At 42.0% G+C, this 25,305-nt stretch overlaps 1 protein-coding gene and 1 pseudogene across 1 annotated transcript; both read right to left on the bottom strand.

Moving 5' to 3' along the window:
- Positions 1 to 1,258: 1,258 nt before the first annotated feature.
- On the bottom strand, positions 1,259 to 9,308 carry LOC115360438 (uncharacterized; annotated as a pseudogene).
- Positions 9,309 to 15,724: 6,416 nt separating this feature from the next.
- cpa5 (carboxypeptidase A5) lies at positions 15,725 to 23,774 on the bottom strand. The gene is made up of 11 exons (XM_030053748.1): positions 23,566 to 23,774; positions 22,696 to 22,777; positions 22,371 to 22,505; positions 22,004 to 22,108; positions 21,152 to 21,253; positions 19,930 to 20,031; positions 19,698 to 19,808; positions 19,151 to 19,241; positions 17,179 to 17,378; positions 16,889 to 16,973; positions 15,725 to 16,004 (listed from the first exon to the last, which is right to left on the bottom strand). Exons 1-11 carry the CDS (start codon positions 23,631 to 23,633, stop codon positions 15,823 to 15,825), a joined length of 1,263 nt encoding a protein of 420 aa, XP_029909608.1. The 5' UTR covers positions 23,634 to 23,774; the 3' UTR covers positions 15,725 to 15,822.
- Positions 23,775 to 25,305: the final 1,531 nt, after the last annotated feature.

Genomic DNA, 25,305 nt, shown 5'->3' with positions numbered 1-25,305 from the left:
AATTCTGCCATAAATTAATGGTGCACCAGAGAAGTTTCAAAATTGAGACAATATTTTCTGTTTTTAATGTGAAAACAAGAACACAAGACTTTTAAAAACTCAGGTAGGCCTATGCAAAAATGCAGTGGTGGAATCACTTTTCATTGCATATTGATAACCCGCTCTGCAAAATAAGTTTTTCATTATGTTTTTGTTGTATCAGTCTCATTTAAATGGTAATGGACACCTTTATTTATACAGTAGACAAAATGCACAAAATGGTTGCATAATGTTGCTAAAAACATCATGTGGAGGCTGGACTGATGAAGACTTAGGTCAAATCTTTTCCAGCCTACCTTTCTCAGTGACAGGCACATGTGCACATTCTAAGTATGGGACTCTACACTCACTGTGCTTAACAAACCTCTGTCAAATAGTTGGCTTCATGGAGATAGTTTCAGCCAAAGACATCATGCCATACCAGTCATTTCCATCCATATTCAAAATTTTCTTTATAAAAACTGTTTAATAATAATAGCCAAATCACAATTAAAGGTTGTGGACAGAGAGAAAGAAGCAAGAAAAGCTAAAGGAGGAAACAGAAACACAAAAAAGACTTGTTTGTCATGGAAGAAACCTTGGATGGGCCAAGTCAGAGAGGGATCCCCCACCAGGACGGCTGGGCATGCACTAGTTGCGGAAAATAACAGACAGTGAAAGGAAGACAGAAGACAGAAGGAGAGCGAGAGAAAGAGCAAGAGGATGTTCTCATTTCTGATGGTGGTCCTGGTCTCGACAATGCATCTCCTCCCCCATGGCAAGGCACTGGTTTTTCGACCTCATGAAGATACCCTGGAAAGAGACAAAACCAAACAAAGACGCAGACAAACACAGACAGACAAAGACACAACACAGACACAGACATGGACAAACACAAAGAGAAAGACAGGGTCTCGATGATGCACTTCTGGCCGCAGTCATTCCTCATCTGGTCCCAGATCTTCACAAAGAGAAAAAGAACATTTGACTGACTCAGTGTGGTCATGATGGAGGGTTGAGACTGGCAGCTCCTGCAGTCAACCAGTCATGTCTGAGCAAAGAGAGACAAAAAGAGAGAGACAGATGCAGACAGACAGACAGACAGACAGAGAGAGTGAAAAAGACAGATGCAGACACGCACAGAAGAAGAGACAGAGACAGGAAAAAAGACATGCAGACACGCACAGAAGAAGAGACAGAGAGGAAAAAAGACAGAAAGATGTAATTGTGGCCTGTGTGATTATTCTGGAATCTCGATGACCACATCGTTGACGCTGCAGCTGGATGCCTCCTCGTATTCTGCCACCAACTCTTCCTCTTCAGCTTGGCCACACTCTGTGTTAACGCCCATGTCCACTATGCAGTGACGGCTGTTGCTGATGTTGTAATGCCGAGCCGCAGCATTCCTCTGTTGGTGAAATGTGACACATGCAGCGAACGTGACCAACACAAGGAGAGCGAGGAACATGGTGATAACCAAGGGCACTAGCAGGTTGATCAGGTTCTGGTCCTCCTGAACCTGCAGGAAATACTGGACCTCCATCTTGTAATGTGGTTTGCCCTTGACTGCCTCCATGGTGTGACAGGAGTAGAGGCCAGCGTCTGCTTTGGTGGGCTTCTCGATGAGCAGACCCTGCTTGAGTACACTGTGGCTGGGGCCGGGGGGGTGATGCGGCCATAGTACCACCAGGACACAGGCAGGTTGCTGTCCACAGAACAGAGGAGATACCGATGGTGAGGGGGATGCTGAGAGGCCTTGTGTTGAGTATATCTGCGTCAACACACAAATACACAGACTCAGTGAGTGTCAAGGTCCACTTCAAGGATACGCCCCTGTTGTACTTCTTCTTGAGCTTACAGGTATATTTTAAGCTGAAAAGGGGCACATGTATGTAAGTGAATATTCAACTTACTATCAGACTCTGGGCACATGCTCACATCTCCGTCAGAAACATCCTGAATCCTGAGAGAAGAGGACACAGGTAAAAGGACACATTACAGAAGGAGTCGCTGGAAATACAAGAAGGCTCAAAGCTTATACTTACCCAGATCCAGACTCAAGCCAGCAAAAGATGTACACTGCTGTTGGACCATGTCCAAACCACAGTATGGGTCTTGGGCCAGGACACAGTCCGAACAGAACTTATAGCAGCTGCAGTCCTTGGCATTCAGCTGTATGATCACGTTGTCAAATCTAGTGTACAGCTGGCCCTGTAGAAACACAACACACAAGTGTATTGATAAATTATCCGCATTGTGCCCGCATGCTGTCCACACGTGTCTTGCTTGCATTTGGGTAGACCAAATGGAAGCAGGTGCAGAATAGTGCACCAAGCCATCATGTCACAGTCAGTTTGTATCCTCTATGAATCAGTCAGTGCAGCGTGTTTGTGTGTTGTGATCAGCCTTACAGTGGAGGAGGACAACTGGAGAAAGTCGATGGGTTGGGGAGCCTCAAACAGCTACAGCTCTTCCACGACCCAGCCATCCTCTCCATTCAACTTCACAGCTTTCTGCAGCCAGCCGGAGTCTGAGGGAGAAAGGGACTGAGAATGAGTTTTCATTCTAAAAAAGCAAAAAGCCAAAAGTGAAAGTCCTTAACTCTCTGTCAGTGTGAATGTTGTACACATGCTAGTTGCATACCTGTGCCGATGAACATAACTGGATGCTCTTCTCCATTCTGTGCTATTACTCGGTCCACAACAATCTTTGTAAATCTTTTCTCATGTTGAACCAAAAGAAGCCCTCCAGCCAGTGTTCGGACAACTGTCGCCATAAAATGGTGTTCTTTGGCGAACTGGAGGGTCTCCTTTGGGAGGTCCAGAGAACTTTTGAAACCTCTGGCCTTCATGGCATCGTTAATGCACTGGAACAACAAGACACAAGCAGATTAGGACCGAGCAGAAAACAACATTCGTACTAGCCAGTGGTCAAATGTAAATGTTGACATAAGACAAAGCCGAAAACCAGCTGCATGTATAGTGTTTTTTTTTTTTTTTTTTCATTCTGTTCACTTACAGCTCCTGGACGGGGGTATGGCAGCTCTTCTTCATACAGTGAGGAACCATGTCCAGCCACAAATGCGCCGTTGCACGCTCTGATGATGTCTGACGCTTTGTAAGCGCACACGGCAGACTAGATGCATGAATCCCTGTCATGGATTCAAAACAAAGGTCTCATTATACCTTGCAGCTATGTTTACAGCTGTTTTGATATCTAGACGACTACTTGTGTTACTGTGCGAATTAACAATGCTCATTGTTGTGAAGCTCTTATTTTGTTAACCTTTTCCTGTTTGGTGTCTCACTTCCTTTATACTCACTAGTTGTTTCTAGCTTTGGCACCACCTAATTGCATTGATTGAGTTCACCTGTTCACTCCCTTATTTAAGACTGCACTTCCCCTCACTCTTCTTTTCACCCTCACATGGGACGGCAGACCTGAGGCCTGTATCATGAAGCAAGCTTAGTTTTCACTGGATTAGCCAGACTTGTCCGGCTACACTAATTGAGATCATGGTGATTAGGGATAAGTGGTATCATGATGCTGGTTATCAACTCGCTCATTCGATCCAGGTTTGCCTCATCAAGAGCCATGAACGCGCACGTATAAGCGGCGGGTTCTGAGGCAGCCGACCAAGGAGCAGCGCCTCATATTAGAAAAATGTGAGGAGGAAAAAAAAAAAATTCAAACAAAATCGAACACCGTGGCTGCCGCAAAGAGAAGGCAGAATGCGTGGCAACGAATTGCCGACTTCATAAATGCGTAAGTTACACATCAGTGGTTCCACATCTGATGCCGAAGCCCATTAAGTAACTGTACTGCACAGGTGTGTTGCGTGTATGACAGGTATAGTTGAATTCCTCCAGGTGTAATCCCTCAGGGGTTAAAAAGACTTGGGAGCAAGTCAAGATAAAGCACAAGATCATTGCATCTGGTAAGTTTGCCTTTTTAATGCCATTACGTCATACAGGCTATAATAAAGCTATAAGCTGATGCCACAATTCAATCACGTCAGTACATCATGTTAGCCTGAATAAAATCATATACTGAGCCACGAAAGAACTTAGTAGGAACAAATGGCAAATATAAAGGCCTACTCACCCTCTTGTATGTGTAATTATCAAATTTCCTTTAATGATCTCTAATTTCTGTTTCACTCTCTTACAGAGTGTCAGCTCTGTATAGCAGGCAGCTTTTAGCCAGGCTGAAGTGCTGCTTCACATTAGTACTACATCCTTTCTCTTTCTAGTCTTTTACGCCAGGTTGTATGGTTTGTCTCTCTAATCCCTCATGGAAGTAGCTTCAATTTAACCACATTTCCCCCTCTGATTTACTCTGCTACAGCCAACAGGAAGAAAAACCTGCAGAGGCAGACGGGGTGTGGTGGGTCTGGGGAACAATATTTTCCTGCTGAAGAGCTGGCCCTGGCAAACAATGAGTGTCGCCCCATAATGGATGGGGTGGAGGGTGGGGTTGCCTCCAACCCAGGCTCACAGAGCAAATAGTTAAAAGTATGTATGTGTCAGTGTCAAAGCGTTGGCAGTTTACATAAGATACATCTGTTTGCATGGATCCTCATGTTGCATCACAAGCTCAACAAGTGTTACATCCCCATATAACGCATTATACTACACAGTTCAGAACACTGATACCACTTTTCAAAATACACAAATTTTACTGCTGTAATTGCATATTCAGTACAAGAAACATAAAAGCACTATACACCATCTGCACAGAAACATTGGGACCTTACTTACACAGGCCAATCCACTTTCCCCTCAGCTGTTGGAGAAACCGTGGAGGTGGTGGTGCCAGAGGTGCCGCCAACATCTGACACCATGTCTCAAACAGAGGTTTGTCACACACACCTGCCACACACCTGCGCTGGACCCATGGCTGCTGGCATTTGGCTAATAGACTATTTCCATACTGTCTCTACAGGTGGTGGACATTGGGGATGACACACTGTCCATATCCTTGGACAGAGCTGTGGAAGTTGCTCTTTACCACGTTGTACTGCATATGTATTGCACATATTGTTCAACCTTTCCACAGCAACACAGAGGGTGGGAGTGCAGAGACTACCGAATGGTGGTGGTCTTCACATAACTAAAACTACCTGGAAATGTTCCCTATTGCTGCAACTGCTATATTAATGCTGCAGGAAGAACACTGTCCCTCCCCGGAAGAGCCCCAAGCCTCCACATGGACAGAGAGCAGAACCTCCACATGTGGGGGCAGACCCACCCAACATAAGAGATCACAAAAGATAATGACATTAACCATAACAGGAACATGGAGGCTAATGTGACATTCCCTCCCCTGCAATTAGACAATGCTGAAATGTCAAAGCAGCACAGACATCCAAGTCAGGACAGCATTCAGTTTTATATGTACATTATATGTACAATTTTCTAGTTCAAACACTTCCCATGCTTTAATCTGTGTGCTCTGTATTATTTCAGAGTGCAGCTGACCCTGTGAGGGCTTTGTATAAGAGGAGCCTTGGAAAAAGACATAAATTACAAGGACCTCAAAATGAAGATCAAGCTTGAGATTGAGTATCTGAAACTCAAGATTGCAAAACTAAAGGTGAGTGAGTAATAACATTCATTGCACTGTGCTCAATTAAACTTGAACTGCCTAAAAGGTCAAACTAATGAAGTGGAGGATCTCAATGGGTATTCAGTTAACCACAGTGTGCATGCACTGTTAAGTATCTTTGACATTAACTGTACACATCTCAAGTACATTGTCAGTTGTCACAGGGTTATGTACACTGGCTCACTCATACCTCCACTACATCACTGCTACTGTGAGCATGACAACATATTCCACACTATTTGAGCCAGTAACACACTTTAATAGATTTATACTGTGCCATGAGATACCAAGCTACTGGTCAGGGTTTCTACACCCTTGCTAAATAAGATTTCAAACACCTTCGTGAATCTGCAAGCACCACTGTGTTCATTTATTCTGTCTTCCAGGGACAAGAAAATGTATAACAGAAAAAGAAGTCTTCATTTATTTTTTCTTTTTTATGCAAGTTTATGGTTGCACTACTAAACTGAATTGCCCCTTTGGGATAAATAAAGTAGTCTTTTTCAGTTGCTGCAACTGCTATATTAATGCTGCAGGAAGAACACTGTCCCTCCCCGGAAGAGCCCCAAGCCTCCACATGGACAGAGAGCAGAACCTCCACATGTGGGGGCAGACCCACCCAACATAAGAGATCACAAAAGATAATGACATTAACCATAACAGGAACATGGAGGCTAATGTGACATTCCCTCCCCTGCAATTAGACAATGCTGAAATGTCAAAGCAGCACAGACAGCTTTGTGATACAGAAAATCCGGAGTTGAGCCTGAAATTATCTCACTTACCCCTTAATCACTGCCCGGCCTGTTGGATATTCCAAGTTTATGGGGTCCACAACATCAAGGGGCTGGAGGTCAAAACAGGGTGCTTTCTCCTTCCTGATAGTGGCATTGTTGTGGAGCACACAACAGGCAGATATCATTTTGCAGGCACGGTCTGGGGCCACCCTCAGACAGCGCAGGGAGGCAAAGTGAGCCTTCAGAAGGCCAAAAGTATTTTTGATCTTGACTCTTGTCCTGTTGTGTGGCAGGTTGTAATGGGTCTGTGGTCCTGGTTCAGGGTCTGGGTAGGGAGTCATTAAAAAGGGGTGCAGGGCATACCTCCTGTCTCCAAGCAGCACTCCATTGACATGTCCTGTAGATGAGAGGAAAATTGGCAGGGGCAGTCTTACAGTTTTGGCTTCTAACTGCAATTTGTAATCCACAAAAGCATGCGATGACACAATGACTGGAAGGTGGAGGATCCAAACGCAGGAGCCGCAGGCAAAAAATGCTCAATGGCAACAAAATTTAATAACTACAAGGAACTCAAGAAATCAGGCAGAACGTAACCGAACACAAAACAAAACAATGAACCAACCAGGAACAGAACTCAAGACAGGACTTAAATACACAAGAACTAATGATCAAACAAGACACACCTGGGGAAGGGGCTGGAACACAAGACAGGAGAACACAGAGGATAGGCTGAGGTAAAACACTGGGAGGGAACAGAACAATCAGGGATGATTAACAGACACAGGACAGGTGTGGCACAGGGAGGAGCAAACAAGGCACAGGTGAAATCACTGAAAGGAACTAGGCAAAAGAAACTCAGGAAACAGAATCAAACCAAAACACAAGAAACACAAAACCATGACAGAAGCACAAATGAAACAGAATCAAACAAAACACAAGAAACACTAAACCATGACAGAATCCCACATGAAACAGAATCAAACAAAACACAAGAAACACAAAACCATGACAGAATCAAACAAAACACAAGAAACACAAAACCATGACAGAACCCAACAAAACACAAGAAACACAAAACCATGACATGCGATGTACAGTTGCCATACCCTGCTGCAGTCTGTGGTGGAGTTTGGACTCTGTGAAGACCTGAGAGTTGTGGACGCACCCAGGCCACTTGGCATCAAGGCTGGTGATGATGCTGGTGTGGTCACATGTCGTCTGCAGAGACATTTAGTTATAGTAATCCCTTAGCATCAGCACAGCATTATTCATCAGTGTATATTTGCTAGCTTTAGCAGGTAATTGCCATTTAGCATTGTTACGACCCCGTCTAGGGGGAAACCAGGGTCACAACATGAAATGAGCACCTTCCTCCACTCCCAAGCCGAATACCTTAAATCACACAACACTTGGCAAGTGAAAGTGCATTTATTTACAAAACAGGTGAACTATATTTACAGTGTAAGAGTATACGTTTAAACTTCAAGGTGGGCTCCGGCCAAAATAACAAACAAAACGACCCTACCAAATTGTCAGGAGAAAATCTATTAAATAAAGAGAAAATAAGATACAAAAATATTGGCCTCCCTAACTTAACAAAAACAGGAGAAAACAGTCACAACAGAAAACAGCAGCCCACCTCTACTTACGCTTATTTTACTTAAACAGAACCAAAATAGGCTACAACTCGTATTTCTGTCACACGCACACAATACAGAGCAAAAATCAGGGAGTGTGGGGTTGGGAGCGGAAGAAGAATGCCGCTTCCGTCTTCGTCCGGTCTCCTTATATAGCCCTCTCCCGCTGGCTGGTCCAATCCCGGTCGTCCTTGCCGGCAGCCATCTCTGAAAAAACATGTTAGTCGCCACGACCACAGGTCGTAACAGCATTCAGAAGTGATGTATGGATGGGATTATTGGCTTACAGAATAAGTGAGGTGAGTTTGGTGCAGTAGATGTCCTTGGATGTGGCCTAGAATCTATTGGAATGTGATTGTATGTTTTATGGTCAGTAACAGGCCAAACCTTTCAGATCATGTACCTGACCAATGTCAAGTATCACTTCACTATGTAGATACCATGAGTTTTTTTTTTTTTTCCCTAGACACTACATTTATGGAAAAAAGAACATTTACCTGCACATTGAGGCTGTGTCTGTTATGTCTGTCAATAAAATCCCTCATCTTCACCCAGAGGTGCAGAGATGGGGATGAGAGTGCCATCAGTACATCCCAGCACTCTGGGGAAACCTGTAATGAGAAGGTTGCATGTAGTGCGCTACATTAGAACAGTAAAATTACGCATATAATAGCATCAGAGTGGACAAATGGGTAACTTGGGTCAGTATCATTGTAAACTGCCTATAGTGTCCTCAGTGTCACTAAGTCATAATGTAAAATACTGAAATTCTGAGATTTTATTAAAAAATGGCCAAACATAAATCAGTGGTGATATTGACCCACCTGCGATGACATAAAATCATTGTTTTATGACATGTGCGGACAGGTGGCCGGGAAAGATGATAAAGTCGTCCATCAGGTTGGTCAGGGCTGAGGCGACTTGATGGACAGCCCGACAGACTGTGTTTTTATTCAGCCTCTCTGCATCTCCCACTGAATACATGAAGCTCCCAGTAGCGAAGAACCGCATGACGATGCAGACAGCCTGCGGGACAGTCAGGGCAGCGCTCCTGCGGGTCACACGGGCAATGTGTGGCTCCAGAATCTCGCAAATGTATTTGAGGCCTGGCCGTGAGAACTGGTACCTCTCATACAGGTAGTCATCGGCAAAATGTAATGGATTTGACCGGTCAAGGAAAATCCTCTCACGCTGTAATGATCTCCTTACTATTTGGGCTCCTTCCTCGATGGGGCCGTGAATGAATGGGCACGCCATGTTTTCGCAAACAGCTGATTGGCCAGGGGGCGGTGCTTTATGTAGGATTCAATCCTATCCTGAAAGCTAGCCTGCTCCGGGGCAGGCTAACTTAGGACAGGTTTCCTATCCCGATCAGAGGTGAACCAGCTTTGTGATACAGAAAATCCGGAGTTGAGCCTGAAATTATCTCACTTACCCCTTAATCAGGCAGTTTTGTCTGGCTGATGGACTAACAAGCCACTGGGTCTGGAAAAAAACAAGAATTCAGGATGTTCAAAAAAAAAAAAAAAAAAAAAAAAAAAAAAAAAATTTTGGAAAATCTCTAAACTGTCTGTAATTAAATTACATGAGGGGACTATGACCTCAAAATGCTGAGTCAGCCTCACAGTTTGTGTCTGCCACTATACATATATGTGTTACTAGCAAATAAAAGTCTTTATTCTTAATTGGGTGGATGCTGAGATTGTTGGGACTGTGTGTTTGTTGTACACTCAGCTGGTGTGTGTAGGTTTAAATTTATGGTGACACTGACCAGGAAAACTTAACATAGACGAGATCCTTTTTTTTTTTATATGTGCATGTTCAGTGTAAGACTAAATATTGTAATATATACTTCATTATTTCTTCAGTCCCACAACTCTACACTGTGATATTATTATCACATTATCTGCTATGCCATGCAGGTCTGCAGTTGTCTTTTTAGTTCCTGTTTAATTTACAGTGTTTTATTGTAAAGAAAACTTCAGTAAAGTGTTAATCACAATAAAAAGAAGCAGGAGCCTACCTTGCTGATCATTTGGCCGATGTCATGTTCAGAGACAGCACCATTTCTCTGCCTCCAACAAAGAGCTGTCCAGTATCTTCTCTCACCAGCATGGAGCTCAGGTTTGTGAAACCAGCCCCGCTAAATTTTTTCATAGGTACATCTAAACCAGAAAAATACAAGAGAACACCATAAGAAGTGATATCTCACCCTGCATAGCCTTTTCATTAGACTGTCCTTCATGCTGCATGGTCATTTGATATGTACAGTCTATTGTCTACATGCAGAATCAGTATACAGACTGCTGCACATAAAGTAGTGATATGTGTGGACTTCAGTCCCTCCAAGGTGCTGAGGATGCCTTACTGTAGAATGGAACACTCCTCCTTGGTGGGCTCTTCTGCAAGGAGTTTTCTCCACTTGTGATGAGGAGGAGCAAGATGAAGAATGTAAAGAGCTTCATCTTGTTGTTGTCATCTTAAGGCGGGGTCTGACGTTGTCTCGCTGAACACTTGGTCCAAAATGAGCCAGTCTGCAAACTTCTGCTCCTTTTACATCATTTTAGCAGAAAGTTCGGCTCAGTTACACGACTGCGACATCACTGCGTTCGGCTTTGTGGCATCACAGACGCAACAGGTGCTCGCCGAGATGAGAGCTCCATTACTGTCCATAATGTCCATAATGGTAAAGTTAGCAATCCAACTATAATAATCCAGATAAATCATATTCATGCGCACCAGAGCAGAGTGATGGCGAGACATGGCGGTCAAATAGGCCTTGACTACATGATTCAGAATAGCTTGTGTGAGCTGGTTGGAAGATTTTATCAACCACTGAGGAAAAAAAAAAGTCTTTATTTTCCACTTTTTTTTTTTTTTTTTAAGGAGAAACCCAGTCTAAAGCACAAGCCCTGGATACACAAATAAATAAATAATTGTGTCTGTGCCTTATCTGGGCCATGTTGTGTAATGATGTATTCTCCTTGCTAAGAATTGTAATAACAGATATTCAAAAAGCCTTAATAAACTCCCTTTTATTTTAAACTACATGGTAGCACATATAGCAGCTGCAACCAGAAAAGACCCAACTGGAGGTAACTTTGGCTAACATGTTTTTTACATCTCATCAGAGAGGGAGCAGTCCATGTGTTGAGTCAAATATGCATTCAGAGCTACAGGGGTTTGTGTTAATTGGCCCAGTGTTAGAGACTATTAGAGAGCTACGCAGCTTTAGCAACAACATGACTTTGTTTTGGTCTAAAAAGGAAAAAAAAGATAGGTAAATGGTTTGAAAATGTCTGGAGTTACGCTTTGAAGACGCCTGCAATGATCACTTTTTCCAAAGACTGTCAGTACCGTGTCTCTAACCTGAAGCTTGTCTGACTCTTCTCTTCCCATAACTTTAATACAACACAGTAAATTCCATTTTTAAGCATGGTGGTGGTGAGTCTGGACTCTCTCCTCCAAGCCTTGTGTCATTCATCATCATTCACTAAGAATAGTGAATGATGATGCAGAAGCATCTACAAACAAAAGATACAACATAATCATTTCCTTCCTGACAAATAAAAACACACCAAGTTCCATTTGAATTGAAGCTATTATGAAAAGATACTATACACATTATATTTTGTTTGTGTGTGTGTGTGTGTGCCGGGACAGACGGCGCCAGGGTCCAGAGGAACAGCCCAGCACAGGCCCTGGAAATAACAACTGCCCTCCCCCCAGCACCCACACATTCATGAATGCTGACATGTAATCTTTTTGTTTGTTTGTTTGTTTGTGTGTGTGTGTGTGTGGGTCTGGGTGTGTGTATGCTGCCTTATGCAAATTAAACTTCATCATGATTCCTACATTTATGAGCAATCCCTGGCATGGAACTATTAATTTGAATCATTTTTTCAGTCTCTCCTTTCTTTAACTCTACAAGACAACAAGCATCATCACTACGTTCTTGTAACAATTATTCAAGTGAACTCTGCCACCTTCTATTGTACTAATCTCTGCTTGAGGCAGATTTCATTGAAGTAACTGATTATATTATGCCCACCACAACACTGAAATGATAAACGTGATTGCTGTGGCACAGCACACAAATGACGTCATTTTGAATTTGAATTCCTGCTGGCGACTTGCCTTTGCCTACTTGACAGTCTTTACCCAGCTACCATTAGCATATACTGTATCATAATACCAACCACGTTGTCATATCCATCCAGAAAATAAATTTGATATGAGTTTTGAGATGGAAAATGTGTTTGAAGCTGCAGACTCGGCAGTTCTGGAGTGCACTGTGCAAAGTTACCAAGCTGTCTGTGATGCTTTACTTCTCAGACATGATCGAAGGCTGTAGTATTTTCAAAAATGTTTGTAAATACCTGATATATGAATGTTTGCACAGTGCCTTATCTGTGAACTTAACTTGAGAAATGATGGATTTTGCACTGAAATTAATTTATAGATGTTTCATATTAAACAATAATAGTCCAGCATTTCATTAGTATACTTACTTGTTTCACTTTTTAACCATTATTTGCCTTGTGTCTTAATTAACATATCTGCACAAGGTTTAGTTCCATTGATGCACCAATGGATTACATGGCACTCATACGAGCTCAAGATACTGCGAAGTGAAGTGCAGCAAAAAAAAAAAAAAAAAAGTCACTAGGGGAAGGAAGTGGACATTTCGACTTGGCTGTATTGATAAGAAAAAAAAAAAAAAAATACAGTTCGTACTTCTGTCCCATTTGAAAATATGAATGACAGTATTGCTTTGCTCATTGCTACTGTGTGGCCTCCTGTGGTGTGTTGCTAGTATGCTGTTTGCTTGTTTGGTGACCTTATTGGAAAAGCAGAGATATCAGTGGCAAGCTCAGTTTGAAGATGTCGGTGGCAGGTCAGAAGTAAATAAAACAACAAACTGGGAGGTTGGCAGTTGCCTCGGCAACCACTGTCAAAGTGCCCAAGAGCAAGGCAGTCAACCTTCAATCTAGGAGTAAAAGACTGCCCACACTGGGCAACTCCCAGGTGGAAATCTGTGAAGTTGCTGAAAAAGAGTGCAGTGTTTAGTCTGTTTACCTTGGATACAAACAATCCCACAGTCAACTATTAAAATATGTTTTTTGAGGTGTATTTTATGATGAATGTGTGTGTTGAGCTTACAGTACCCCTGGATGCCTTGGGTGTTATTTACCATCAGTCTTAACCCACATTAACTGATTGATCATTTATTTCTCTTTTTGTATATGAATGTCAAATGAAGTGTATAATTCAGGGGTCACCAATCATGTGCCATGGAGGGCCGAGAGGCTGCAGAGGCCTGTATCACGAAGCAAGCTTAGTTTTCGCTGGATTAGCCAGACCTATCAGGATACACTAATCGAGATCATGGTGATCAGGGATAAGTGGTATCACGACGCTGGTTATCAACTCGCTCACTCGATCCAGGTTTGCCTCATCAGGAGCCGTGAACGCGCACGTATAAGGGGCGGGTTCAGAGGCAGCAGACCAATCCCAAACATGAGCAACAAGGAAAAACACACAGCGTATTTCACGGCGGAGGTGCAGCGTATTATACTGGAAAAGTATGAGGTGGAAAAACAAAATTTACATAGTAAATCGAACACCGTGGCTGCCACGAAGAGAAGGCAGAATGCTTAGCAACAAATTGCCGACTGCATAAATGCGCAAATTACACATCAGTGGCTCAAGTCCACATCTGACGCTGAAACCCATGCACTGCACTGCACAGATGTGCTGCGTGTATGACCGGTATAATTGAAATCCCCCATGTGTACCTAACCCCTCAGCACAGGAATAATTTGCCCCCCAAAAATATTTAGAGCTAATTAATTTTGCCATTTTAAATGTCCCTAAAATGTTGTGAAACGCCTCTAAAAATACTTGATTATCAAATTTCCTTTAATGATCTCTCATGTGTTTTCTTCTCCTACAGAGTGTCAGCTGTGTATAGCAGGCAGCTGTTAGCCAGGCTGAAGTGCTGCTTCACATTACATAGATGACATTACATCCTTTCTCTCATACAGAGAGTCGTCGGCAAAATCTAACCGGTTTGATCGGTCAAGGGAAATCCTTTCACGCCGTAATGCTCTCCGGGATCCTCAATGATTGGACAGGCCATGGTTTGGCAAACAGCTGATTGGCCAGGGGCGGTGCTTTATGTAGGATTCAATCCTATCCTGAAAGTTAGCCTGCCCCGGAGCAGGCTAGCTTTCAGGATAGGATTAGGACAGGTTTTCTATCCCGAGTTGAGCCTGAAGTTATCTCGCTAACCCCTTAATCCTGCTTCGTGATAAAGGCCTCTGGTTTTCATTCCAACCAAAACCTCCACCAGGTGACTTCACTGATCACCTCACCTTGTATCAGAAAGGAGGAGCTAATCAGTGAAATCACCTGGTGGAGATCTTGGTTGGAATGAAAACCTGCAGCCTCTCGGCCCTCCATGGCACATGATTGGTGACCCCTGGTATAATTGTTTGCTCTATATATGATCTCTTTTGGAAAGAAGAATGAGAAGGCGCCATGCTCTGCCAGAGCAGTCTGTCCTTCTCTTCTAATATCACCTCATGAGTAGACATGAGAGGTGAAATGAAATGTTTAAGAAAGTATATTCTTAATTTTATTTTATTTTATGTCAGGTTGAGAGGGGGCACATCCCCACCACTCAATAACCCATTTTGGAGCTTCCACTATCAGAGTTTCCATAATTTACACACTCACCTGTGGAGTTGTAAACATGGTCCTCCGCTATTCAGAAAGGCAACAAAACTTCATTCCAATTAATTTCATAAAATAGAATGTGAGCCAAGCTGCTTCAAACAAATTTGAAACACATCATGAAACTTATGTACTAGATATCAAAAATGTCATCAAAAACATTTTCTAGTAGATATTGTGAACCACTGTGTTATACATAATTATGATTTTTTTTTTTTTTTTTTTTTTTTTTTTAAATTTAGTACATACTGAGATTGAAGCATTTCAAAAGAAAATGCAACAATGTCTCATGGTCCTGTGTTAGATATGGTTCATCTTTTGGTGTTTCAAGGATTTTTGCTGGTCAGAAATCACAATGGCATTTGTTTTTGTGAACTTGGGAAATTCATGAATGCAGCCATACCCCAATAAATCCATCTGTGATGTTTCACTGTCTGTTAAGTATTTTATTTTCTCCTTCATGTTGCATGTCCTGCCTCTCCTGTTTTATTTTTGTGATCACTCACCCCTGTCTCTGTTCCAGGTTCCGGTCTGCCCTGCCCCCTCCTCGTCTGTGTTCACCTGATCCCTGATTGTGTCTCCCGCACCTGTGTCTAATCACTCCCCATTAGTCCTGCTTATATTCCCCCTTTGTGTCTTGTCTTGTTGCTAGTTCATTGATGTTCACAGCTCACGTTCCAGTACTCTTTTCACAGCCACAGTCATAGTTTCGTAGTGTTTGATCCTTGCTTGTTTTTTGACCTTGCCTTTTTGCCTCATGTCTTGGATACCTCTGCCTGGTTTGATTGCTTCCCTGTGTACCGACCTCTGCCTGGATTAAACCCTGTATTTCTTAACTTAACCGGTCTTTGTCGTGCATTTGAGTCCTGTTTATTCTGAGTTACGTTCTTGACACCATCTGAATGACACTACATGCACTCATATGTAACCTAAGACTTTCAAAGTCATAAAATAAGAGGATACAACAGGTTTTTACAGTGCTCATTTATTTGTCTGTGGCATTAATGGTGCTTCAAGAGTAATTGATGTTCATGGTGATGATATTAGCTAATAACAGCATCTCAGGGATTTCCACTTTACACACATTAGTTCTTGCTGGTGTGATCCATGATGGCCATCAGAGCCAGCCAGGTCTCAGAGGCAGTGGGGATGATCTGATTGGCTGGCAGGATGAAACCATAGCGACCGGTGTCCCTCAGCTCAAAGGTGTAGGAGTACTTGATGCCCTGATTGTAGGTCCAGTCAATGGTGCCGCCGCTGGCTTGGTCTACAATTTAAAGAACATTTTTTAGTGTTTTCTACTTTGCATATAAAATCAAATCATGCTCTGCTGTTTTTCACTGGGACCTTTGTCACTGATGCCAGCTTGTTAGGTCATCATATTTTCTAGTATCAAAGCTTCTTCTTTTTTTTTTTTTTTTTATTAGGATTTGAACATAAGCTCACTTGCAGTATTTATAGACTCAAGCATTAATAATTTCTATAGTTGCATTACCATTGCACTATGACCTGCACAAGCTTCAGTTCATAGAATATGTGTCATGACGAGGGGTTCAGGGGCTAAAACCAAAACAGGTGAACTGTATCACTGGTTCTCAAATGTAGAGACAAATTTAATTTATCAGACTGTTCAGATTTACTGAACTGAGCTCCACCCACACAGCAACCTTCTCTCTTTTTATAGCCTGGTTGTTATATATTTAAGCTTTATTTGGATATATTCAGCTCAACACTGGACCTCCATGATGGCGCCATGGTAACATGGTGCTAGGAGATTTGTGATGCAACTGAAAAGCATTTATACTCAGTATAATATAAGTTCTGGAGGTGGTAGGGATTCAGTGTCTTGCTCAAGGACAGTTCAGTGGAGTAGATGCTCACTGACAGGGATTTGAACCCACATCCTCTGGCTGAAGCCACAGTGTTTCCGCTCTGCTAAATTCTCTTTGAAAATGATTGTGCTGCCCAAAGTCATTTGGTGTTGACCTTGCTCACTCTTTTATGCTCTTTTATCTTCAGCTTTACTTTCACAGCAAATCCTAATACATCAGAAAGTGTTATACTGAATTATTTATCAAAATGGATGATAAATTACTTGTATTACATGGGCTAAACCTTTCAGATATTAAAACTGGTGCTGTTGAAACTTACAGATGGTGTTGATGATGCTGCCGTATCTGTAGCGAGTGCCGTACAGGGAGGCGAGGTCAGTGATAGCCTTCTTAGCCAGGCTATGCTGTGGGGAGGGGGACATTAACATAATCACAAATTTAAGTTTTTCACCATAGTTTCTTAAAACTTACAGTTTGTACAGTAGCTCCTAGACTTAAATTCCTAGTACAGTTTCCACATCTTATTCACAAATTGGAAAGCATAAAATCAAAAAGAAAATTCCTCTTTATATCATTGCTTTTTAGCTCTTGTTGTCCATGTATACACACCAGCTCTCTCTGGTCCTTGACGGGGGTCCTGGTGTAGCCATAGGGGTACAGGAGCATCTGGGAGTAGGCATGAATGGAGATGAAGGCCTTGATGTTGCCGTGGGACTTCACAAAGTCAACGATGGACTTGACCTCGGACTCAGAGTGAGCCTTTGGTCCGCGGTAAGTCTCAGAGCAGGGGCTGCCGCTGGCACCGGGTCCTGTATGTGTTCATTAAAACAGAATAAGAGAAACAGCAAGGCAGTTTGCATTTTGCTAAATTAGGACGTTTTCACCCTGGGTTCTTTCTGCCTCAGAGTGATTCAGCATCCAAATGCTCCAAACAAACGCAGATCCCTCTCAAACAAACCAAACTCAGACCACCTCAGGAGATGGTCTGTGTTCACTTCATCTGGAGCTGACTCTGTGGTCCTTTTCATTCTTGAATTGTGAACACAAACCCGCCCAGGTACTTTTTATGTTTTGCATTTAGCTTCATGCTTCTCAATACTCACCAGATGCATGCACATCAAGAGGGGCTAATATGAAAATGGGTAAACAAGGAATTGTCTGGTCAACGGAGGAAATGGCTATAGTTACTGAAAAATGAGGACCACTTCAAAGAACAGGCCAGCTTTCATAAAAACACCAATGTTTTTCTCCAGTTTAGGGTGAAGCAGAAGTTCATAATGGGACTGTTGTTGTTCATCATTGTTGAACCTACCCACAATCCAAAGCAACAAGAGCCTGAGGTCTAAAGGACCTGTGCTATGAGCAGTAAGTGAACTGAGACCTCATCAAATGTTTCTGTTGGTCCACTTTCTGGTCCACTTATAGACAGAGATGGGATCAAGTCAGCCATGTGCAAGTCTCAAGTAAGTCTCAAGTCTTAACCTTCAAGTCTCAAGTAAGTCCCAAGTAATTTTTTCTTGGGCAAGTCAAGTCAAGTCACAGGTTAAGTCAAGTCAAGTCAAGTACTGTAATAGATCAAGTCAAGTCCAAGTCAAGTCACATTATTACAATATTACCTGCAGAATCCGGTCTTAATAAAGAGAAAATATAAGATATTAGTAACTGTCAAATAATATTATTGGTCAATTTAGTTAGCTAAGCTAACTATCGACTAACAGGGTAATATTAGCTAATTTACAAGCACTTACTCGGCAGAACGGCTCTTCAAATGACAGACAAAGTTTGACTTTGTAGCGTGGCTGTCCGAAATCTTTGTTGGGCAGGTCTTGCATTCGGCAGTTCGCTGTTTCCCTTCACATGTGTAGTTACGAAAGCCAAAAAGGATGACTCTCGGCACTCCTGGTCATCATCCAATCATTACGACACCATTCCCAGCGTGCGCTCATATACCGGGTAATATTACAGGCTAGAGATATTTATTTTATATTTTATATTCAAACTGAAAACATGAAATGAACAACAATCAAGTCATTCAAGTCATCGTGTCTCAAGTCAAGTCAAGTTCCAAGTCTTAAACTTCCAGGTCCAAGTCCAGTCTCAAGTTTTTTATTTTATGTCAAGTCAAGTCACAAGTCATTAAAAACAGCGACTTGAGTTCAAGTCGCAATGACTCAAGTCCTCATCTCTGCTTATAGACTACTGAATTTACTTTTATTATAGGAGCCATACGTAAAAACACCCTTAGTTTTAATTGTGCACCACAACAAGTTGACAGGAGCTTGTCTTGGTGACAGTGGTGCAGAGGCACACTGACACCTTTCAGTTTCACAGAACACACTGATCAACATGGCACAAGCATCTAAGGAACTCATGCAGTGCAAAGAAACAGAAGGCCTATATGCAATGGACAATTTATGAATCATCCACTAAAATGTGTGTGGGCATGCACAGGTATTCACATATACAAATACACACATGCAACATTACAACTTTTGGTGCACACAATAAATTAATATTTAATTAGTCAATATTCTATCGTAGCATAGGATACAGTTTCATTGCAGCTGTAAAAGAGGCGTACCTCCAAAACCAGCATCCCAGTTCCTGTTGGGATCCACTCCAACACAGGAAGAGCCAGGGTTGGGCTTCCTGGTCTTACGCCACATACGGTTCTGCAGAAAGAGATTGGAGTCAGTTGTTAAAGTTTGTTTTTTTTGGTTTGGGGATTTAAATGTTGTAGTTTAACCGTGCCCAGCCCAAATGAAATTCCACAGTCCAATATGATCACTTTTCACCCACAGGATTTGACAAATGAGACTTAAGAGTGAAATCTAAACTGTCCTAAAACCAAATCTAACCAGTGAGCAGTGCTCTGTCCATAGAAAGCTGGATTCATCAATATCAGATCTTTTCCTCCCTTTGTCCCTTTGGTCTAAAGCAACACAGAGTGCTGAGTTGGTATGCATGATTTCCAGGGAACTGATGTTGATGCTTTCAAATAGTTTCACACCTTATATTATCTATACCCCTCATTTCATACAGCCATTATTTTGTAAGAGTATGCAAGAATATTTCTTAATCTCTATTTGTCAGAAAACAATTCTAAAACCAAGTCCTAAGACACTCACAGAGCTGTGGGTATAGTAGAAACCATCAGGGTTGGTCACAATCTCCAGGAAGATGTCCATCTTGTTGAGGATGGCTGTGAGAACAGGGTCACGTCCATAGTCAGTCACGATCTAATCAAGAGAATGGAAAAAACAAAATACACAGTACAGACTAAGACAGTTGTCTGAGGACTGAGGGATGATGAAATCTGGGCAATCTGGTGTCTGAGCAATGTGAAGGTTTTCCAAGCACCTTCTTGGCAAACCAGGTGCCACTGGCCTGAGTAACCCATTCCCTGGAGTGAATTCCAGTGTCGATCCAGATGGCAGGGCGTTTGGTTCCACCGGTGCTGAACTAAGGAGGGCAAAAGGAAAGGTGCAAATGAACAACAGTCCACGTAAAGTGTGACTGGGTCAAGATTCTTCAAGTGGTTTCAGTGCTAAGAAGTGGACTTCTCAAGCATGAGAAGTCATTTTTTGGCCCCAGTGAGGGATTCTGGACCTCCATCAACGCTGACTCTAATGTGAGTGGAGTTTGCTTTTGGGGATTCCTCTGTTATGGATTTCTTTATTTGCTGAGGTGGAGTCTGATAATCGATGATGAACAGCAATGAAAAAGGTAATAATAATGATAATCATCATCATCATCATCATCGTCATCATCAAAGCACAATTACTATCTGTATATACCATTGCATTTCAGCATTTTATGCCTTTGTGCAACAATGATAACACAACATTTGCCCCACGGTTGCCAACAGAGCAGTTTTTAAAAATTAAGTAACACGTTAAAATATGTAACTTCCTCATACATTTCCTCTTACACCTTTTCTGCTTACATTATTTCACCCATTTTTAGAACAGAGAAACTGACAAACAGAACCCAAACATCACATTCATTTTTTCCATGAGCAAAAAAAAATTGATCCAGATACAATCAAGCTCCAAAATGATGACGACACTTGAGATGCCTATTACAAAGCAGACACTGGTATGGGCATTTGCACTAAATTTGAAGGCTTTTTTTTCCAAAGTGCAGCAACGGATCCATTCAGATGCACCCATGCATCTGATTCATCTGCTTGTGACACCATAAGAGTACTCCCCATTTTCTTCCCTCTAGATGCAACCCTGGATCCACTGGCAAAAATCAGACTTGCTGCATTACAAATTATTAACAAAAAATTTCTGGTCATTTTTAGTGAAAAAAAAAATCTAAAAATATGTTTGATGGAGATTAAATAATGACATAATATTGCTTTAAAAGGGAACAATGCCCTTCATTAACTTACCTTGTATCCTTCTATCCTATTCTATCCTGAAAAAAATGATGTCATTTGGCTATTGTTGGTTTTAGCTGTGTTATCAACTGTTGGTCACATTTTCAAATAGTGGATGCCTCAATTTGGAATACAAGTCTTTATTTGTTAAATTCATCCAGTTTTGCCTTTTTTTTAATTTATTTATTTTTTTACCTTGAGCACATTAAGGGGACGTCCTTCATAGCTCTGACCAATCACCATCTTGCTGACCAGGTTGGGGTTCTCAGCCACTAGCATGTCCTGGAACCTGTAGATCTACAGTAAAGGCCAACAAGTCACTTTATACATGGACATCAACCAGGTATGACAAGGTAGTGAACATGTCACCTTTGTGGAGGGCAACAATCAAGAAAAAATAACCATGTCTGAAAAATATTCTCATGAAGGGAGTTTTCAGGACCAATTTTCCCTCTAAGCTGCGTCTAATACTTTATCACTCTGACCAAATCACACTGTCACTGTCAATCATTTCTCCTTTATCCTGACAAATCCTTCTCCTTTAATTCAGTAAGAGGTTTTGATTTGATTTTCTTGGAAGCAAGTGATATTAGTGCAGGGACTTTGTGATAGGTGATGGTTAGACACCTCGAATTCATCACTACAAACTTGAACTTGAAACTGAGACAAAGTCTGTAAATCTATGAAGCGAGCATCAGTGATTGATACTATGCCTCTCAAGAACAAATGGTTAAAAGGTTCTTTCACACATTTTTTGTTTATGACTTTGGTCAATGAAAAACTGATTGTGATGACAGCATCCATGGCAATTTTCTCACAGTCTTCTGCATTGAAACTAAAGCAAATTTGTCTAAGGAACAAAGGAATGAACTGCACAAATGCATATTGTCATAATGCATAATGTCTTTATATTTTTATTCTAAGTAGGAGTCTTGCTGCAGAATCAATGTTAAAGTAAAAACACAACATAATAAATAGTGGCCATGGTAATAATGTAATACATGAATAATACAGGCATCCTTTTTCCAGTTTGCGCTAGGCACTAACCTCACTGATGCTGTGGTAGTTGGAGTAGTCGAAGCTGTCGGTGTTTCTGGGCTCTGCGGCGCGGGCAGCGGACTGCATCTGCTGCTGCTCCTCATCCAGCACAGTCTGCAGGCACATGAGACATCGTTCATGTGCTACAACTTGTCAAAACTATTCAAAACTTCATCAGTCAGATTGAACTTCTGCTCCATGTGCAACCGTAAGCACCAAGATGTAAGAAAATGTAAAATCAGTTGAAAATGTTGAAGTAAAAAAAATAAAAAATAAAAGCAGTTGCAGGGAATAAAGTTCATCACCACCGTCCTTAAGCCTTGATGTGAGGATTGAAGCTCTCTCACTTGCCCCAGGACTCGCTGTGGTCTTTTACCTGTAGGTCCTTGATCATGATGGCGTACTGGATGTCCTGGGCCTCCAGGTAGGCTTTGGTGGCCTGCAGGCTGTGGAAGGGCACCCTGACATCCACTGGGGTAGCTACATCAGTGGCCTCCCTCCAGAAGTCCAGCTGAGAGACAAGACATGGATACCAGGCAACACAACGAGTTAGGTCAGTTTGTTCACATATTTGTTTGTTTGCTTTCATGAAGTGTTTGATAAAAACAGGTTTGGGTTGGTATTACTATGACCAGTACAGAAATTCTTCCTCTCATTATTATTAGTAGTTGTAACAATAGTAGTAGTATGATTATTATTACCTGGAGCTGCTCCATCTCCTCCAAGTCCCTGATGAGAGACAGTTGGACTTCATCCTTAGCGGTGATACGGAGCACCTGATGCCTGTGGAGAAAACACAACCAGGCTTTGCTAAACTCTAGGTCTTACTTAAGGACTGCGGTTCGCACAGACAGATTTCTAAAGACTCCTTGTTCTGCTTTTACAGCACTTTGAATGATGTGAAGAACAAGAAAGTGTAGTTGTCTTCCCTCGAGGGTGCTGCACCAGCCACCTTCCATGGGTAGCTGGTATCCCCAAGTGGCAGTGACAGGGAAATACAAAGATTCATCACCCCTTCAACCATCGATCCACAACATGGATGTGATCAAAGTTAACTACGCACTAAAATACATTTCTTCTCAAGCCACTGTAGTGAGCTTTGTCTGTACTGAGCGCTCACTGGCTGCAGTTTGGACTTTACTGCTCAGTTTTGATCCATAAGTGCCTGGGACTATCTCCTCAGTTACAGTCGCACTTTGTGATTTAGGCTGATAAAACTGATATATTTTTATAAAATTCTTTCCTTACAAAGCTTTCAAGAGCCTATCAAATGGGAGGATGTTTTGCATGCTGTCACACAGGATGCACACTGTTTCCTGTGCTGGCCTGGTAAAATGAATATCTCTGAGGACATCAGATGCTACAGCATCACTCTATATGAGGGCTTACTGTTGGCTAAGACAGGCTTCAACCAGTTGCACTCAGTTCACTTTTCATCTGGTTGCAATCAGACATAAAAGGGCAATAAATGAGGAAGTATTATTATTGGCACTATGTATTCAGTCATAATTAGCTTTACCTTTATGAACACACACTATATTCAGTAATGAGGCTCTGCTAAGGGCACTTACCCCTCAAAAGTCTCCTTGCCAAAAACGGCCACGAGCAGTGCGGTGAACACGAGCAGTCCCTTCATCATGACCAACACGGTGGAACAAACTGGGGAGCGACACCACCTTTTATGCCTGACCGTGGGTCACGTGACCAAACCACGACCTTGCTTAAGGTGACGGAGGTGTGGCAGCGGCTGGTTCCTTTCCCACACCGGCCTGGAGATACCAGACGAGAGGCTCCTGCACTTCTGTTCTCTGACAAGGTTTGTATTTATTGCATGGAAAAAAAAAAATCCACAAGCCCCCGTTTTAAAGTGATCTTACCTTTGAGATATTTTGGTTTAAACACTGACAAACAGATTCAAAATGGTGATTATATTAAAATAATGACTCATACATTTTTTTTTGATACCATAACAATTTCAAGTTACTTAAATTATGGTGAAAATAAATCATTCTCCTCATTTTGATGAAGACCCCCTGAAGTCCCTCATAGATCTCTGGGGGTCAGGGGTCATGTTACCATCAAAAAGGGTTCTTTATAGTACCACAATAGGTTCTGCTATAATACAAGCTTACGTAAACATTTTCTTGTCACTAACTATGTATAGCTGTTTTTGTATTTGTTGTTGTTTGGAGTTATGTTAGCTTTAGTATTCAGGCTTTTACATTCATTTGAGCATATGTAAATCAGTTTTTTCTTTTAATTTAAATCTGATCTCCAAAATTTTGTTGCTGTTCCCTTCTATCCAGATCTTAACATTGTTTTTTTTATATACATTTCAGTTGGCCTCATAGCTCATAAGAAAAATAAAACTATTAGCCTCGTCCAAAATCAGTGAAATTCACTTGGCCTGCAGGGCTGGACTGAATTCTGTTTACAGCTCAAATTCAAAGGCTCACTGTAACAGGAAACGCTGGCCATCCACAGTGTGTTTCAGCTTCCCCTCTGCTACTGTTGGGGCAACACTATAATCATCATGCAACGTGACACAGCTAAATTTAAACATACTGTCTGGGATGCATGTCCACATTCTACATATCACAAAACCAGAACTTCCAACATGAGGGGCACAACTCAAGCTGTTGAGATTTTAAAACATGGATGTGAGCGGTCTCATTCCAAAATGAGATATCCACTGTTTGAAAATGTTACAGTTAGGAATTTTTCTCCCTCTACCTGCATACTTAGGTATAGAGCAGATAACATTTCTCCAGAAACAGATACAGCATTTAGGAGAAAAACTCTTTATTTACCTCTTTCCTCATTCCTTAGTTCTTATCCTAAGATATGTATAAACCAGTTTAAGCAGAATGTGATCGATTATAGGCTGTTCATATGATAGCAAAGTAGAGATCCTTGACATTACTCACTAATACGCCCTCTCGTCACCGTTCATGTTCCACAGTAAGCCAGTTTGTCTTATGCAATCTGGCTGATAACAACTGAACACTGCAGAGGAAAAGTAAAGAGACAGACGGGCGTTTCCCCCCCACACCTGCTGGGGGGGTTCAGATTCACAGAGACTTGAAGCGTCACAACCAGAAACAAGGAAAAACATGTCTGGAAATGGGACAGACGCTTTCAACTACTTGGTACATGGAAAGTTGGCCTTGCCTCAGTTCTGTCCTGTAACTGAAGGTCACAGGTTTGACCCCCACAATAGGTTCAGTCCCTAGAGCAGACACTGTGTCTCTGCAACAGGATACTAAGTTAGTAAAGAGTCAGATCACGTTGAAAATGACTGGAATTACCCT

The sequence above is a fragment of the Myripristis murdjan genome, chromosome 6 (assembly GCF_902150065.1).
Source record: "Myripristis murdjan chromosome 6, fMyrMur1.1, whole genome shotgun sequence".
Classification (NCBI taxonomy): domain Eukaryota; kingdom Metazoa; phylum Chordata; class Actinopteri; order Holocentriformes; family Holocentridae; genus Myripristis; species Myripristis murdjan.
This window is presented reverse-complemented; position numbering and strand designations above follow the sequence as displayed.

Excerpts from the sequence above, each read along its gene's own strand:
- cpa5 (XM_030053748.1), bottom strand. The coding sequence starts at position 23,633 with ATGATGAAGGGACTGCTCGTGTTCACCGCACTGCTCGTGGCCGTTTTT. Across the intron at positions 22,109-22,370 it reads TCATGATCAAGGACCTACAG|ACTGTGCTGGATGAGGAGCA; the intron begins GTAAAAGACCAC and ends ATGTGCCTGCAG. Across the intron at positions 19,242-19,697 it reads TCTACTATACCCACAGCTCT|AACCGTATGTGGCGTAAGAC; the intron begins GTGAGTGTCTTA and ends CTCTTTCTGCAG.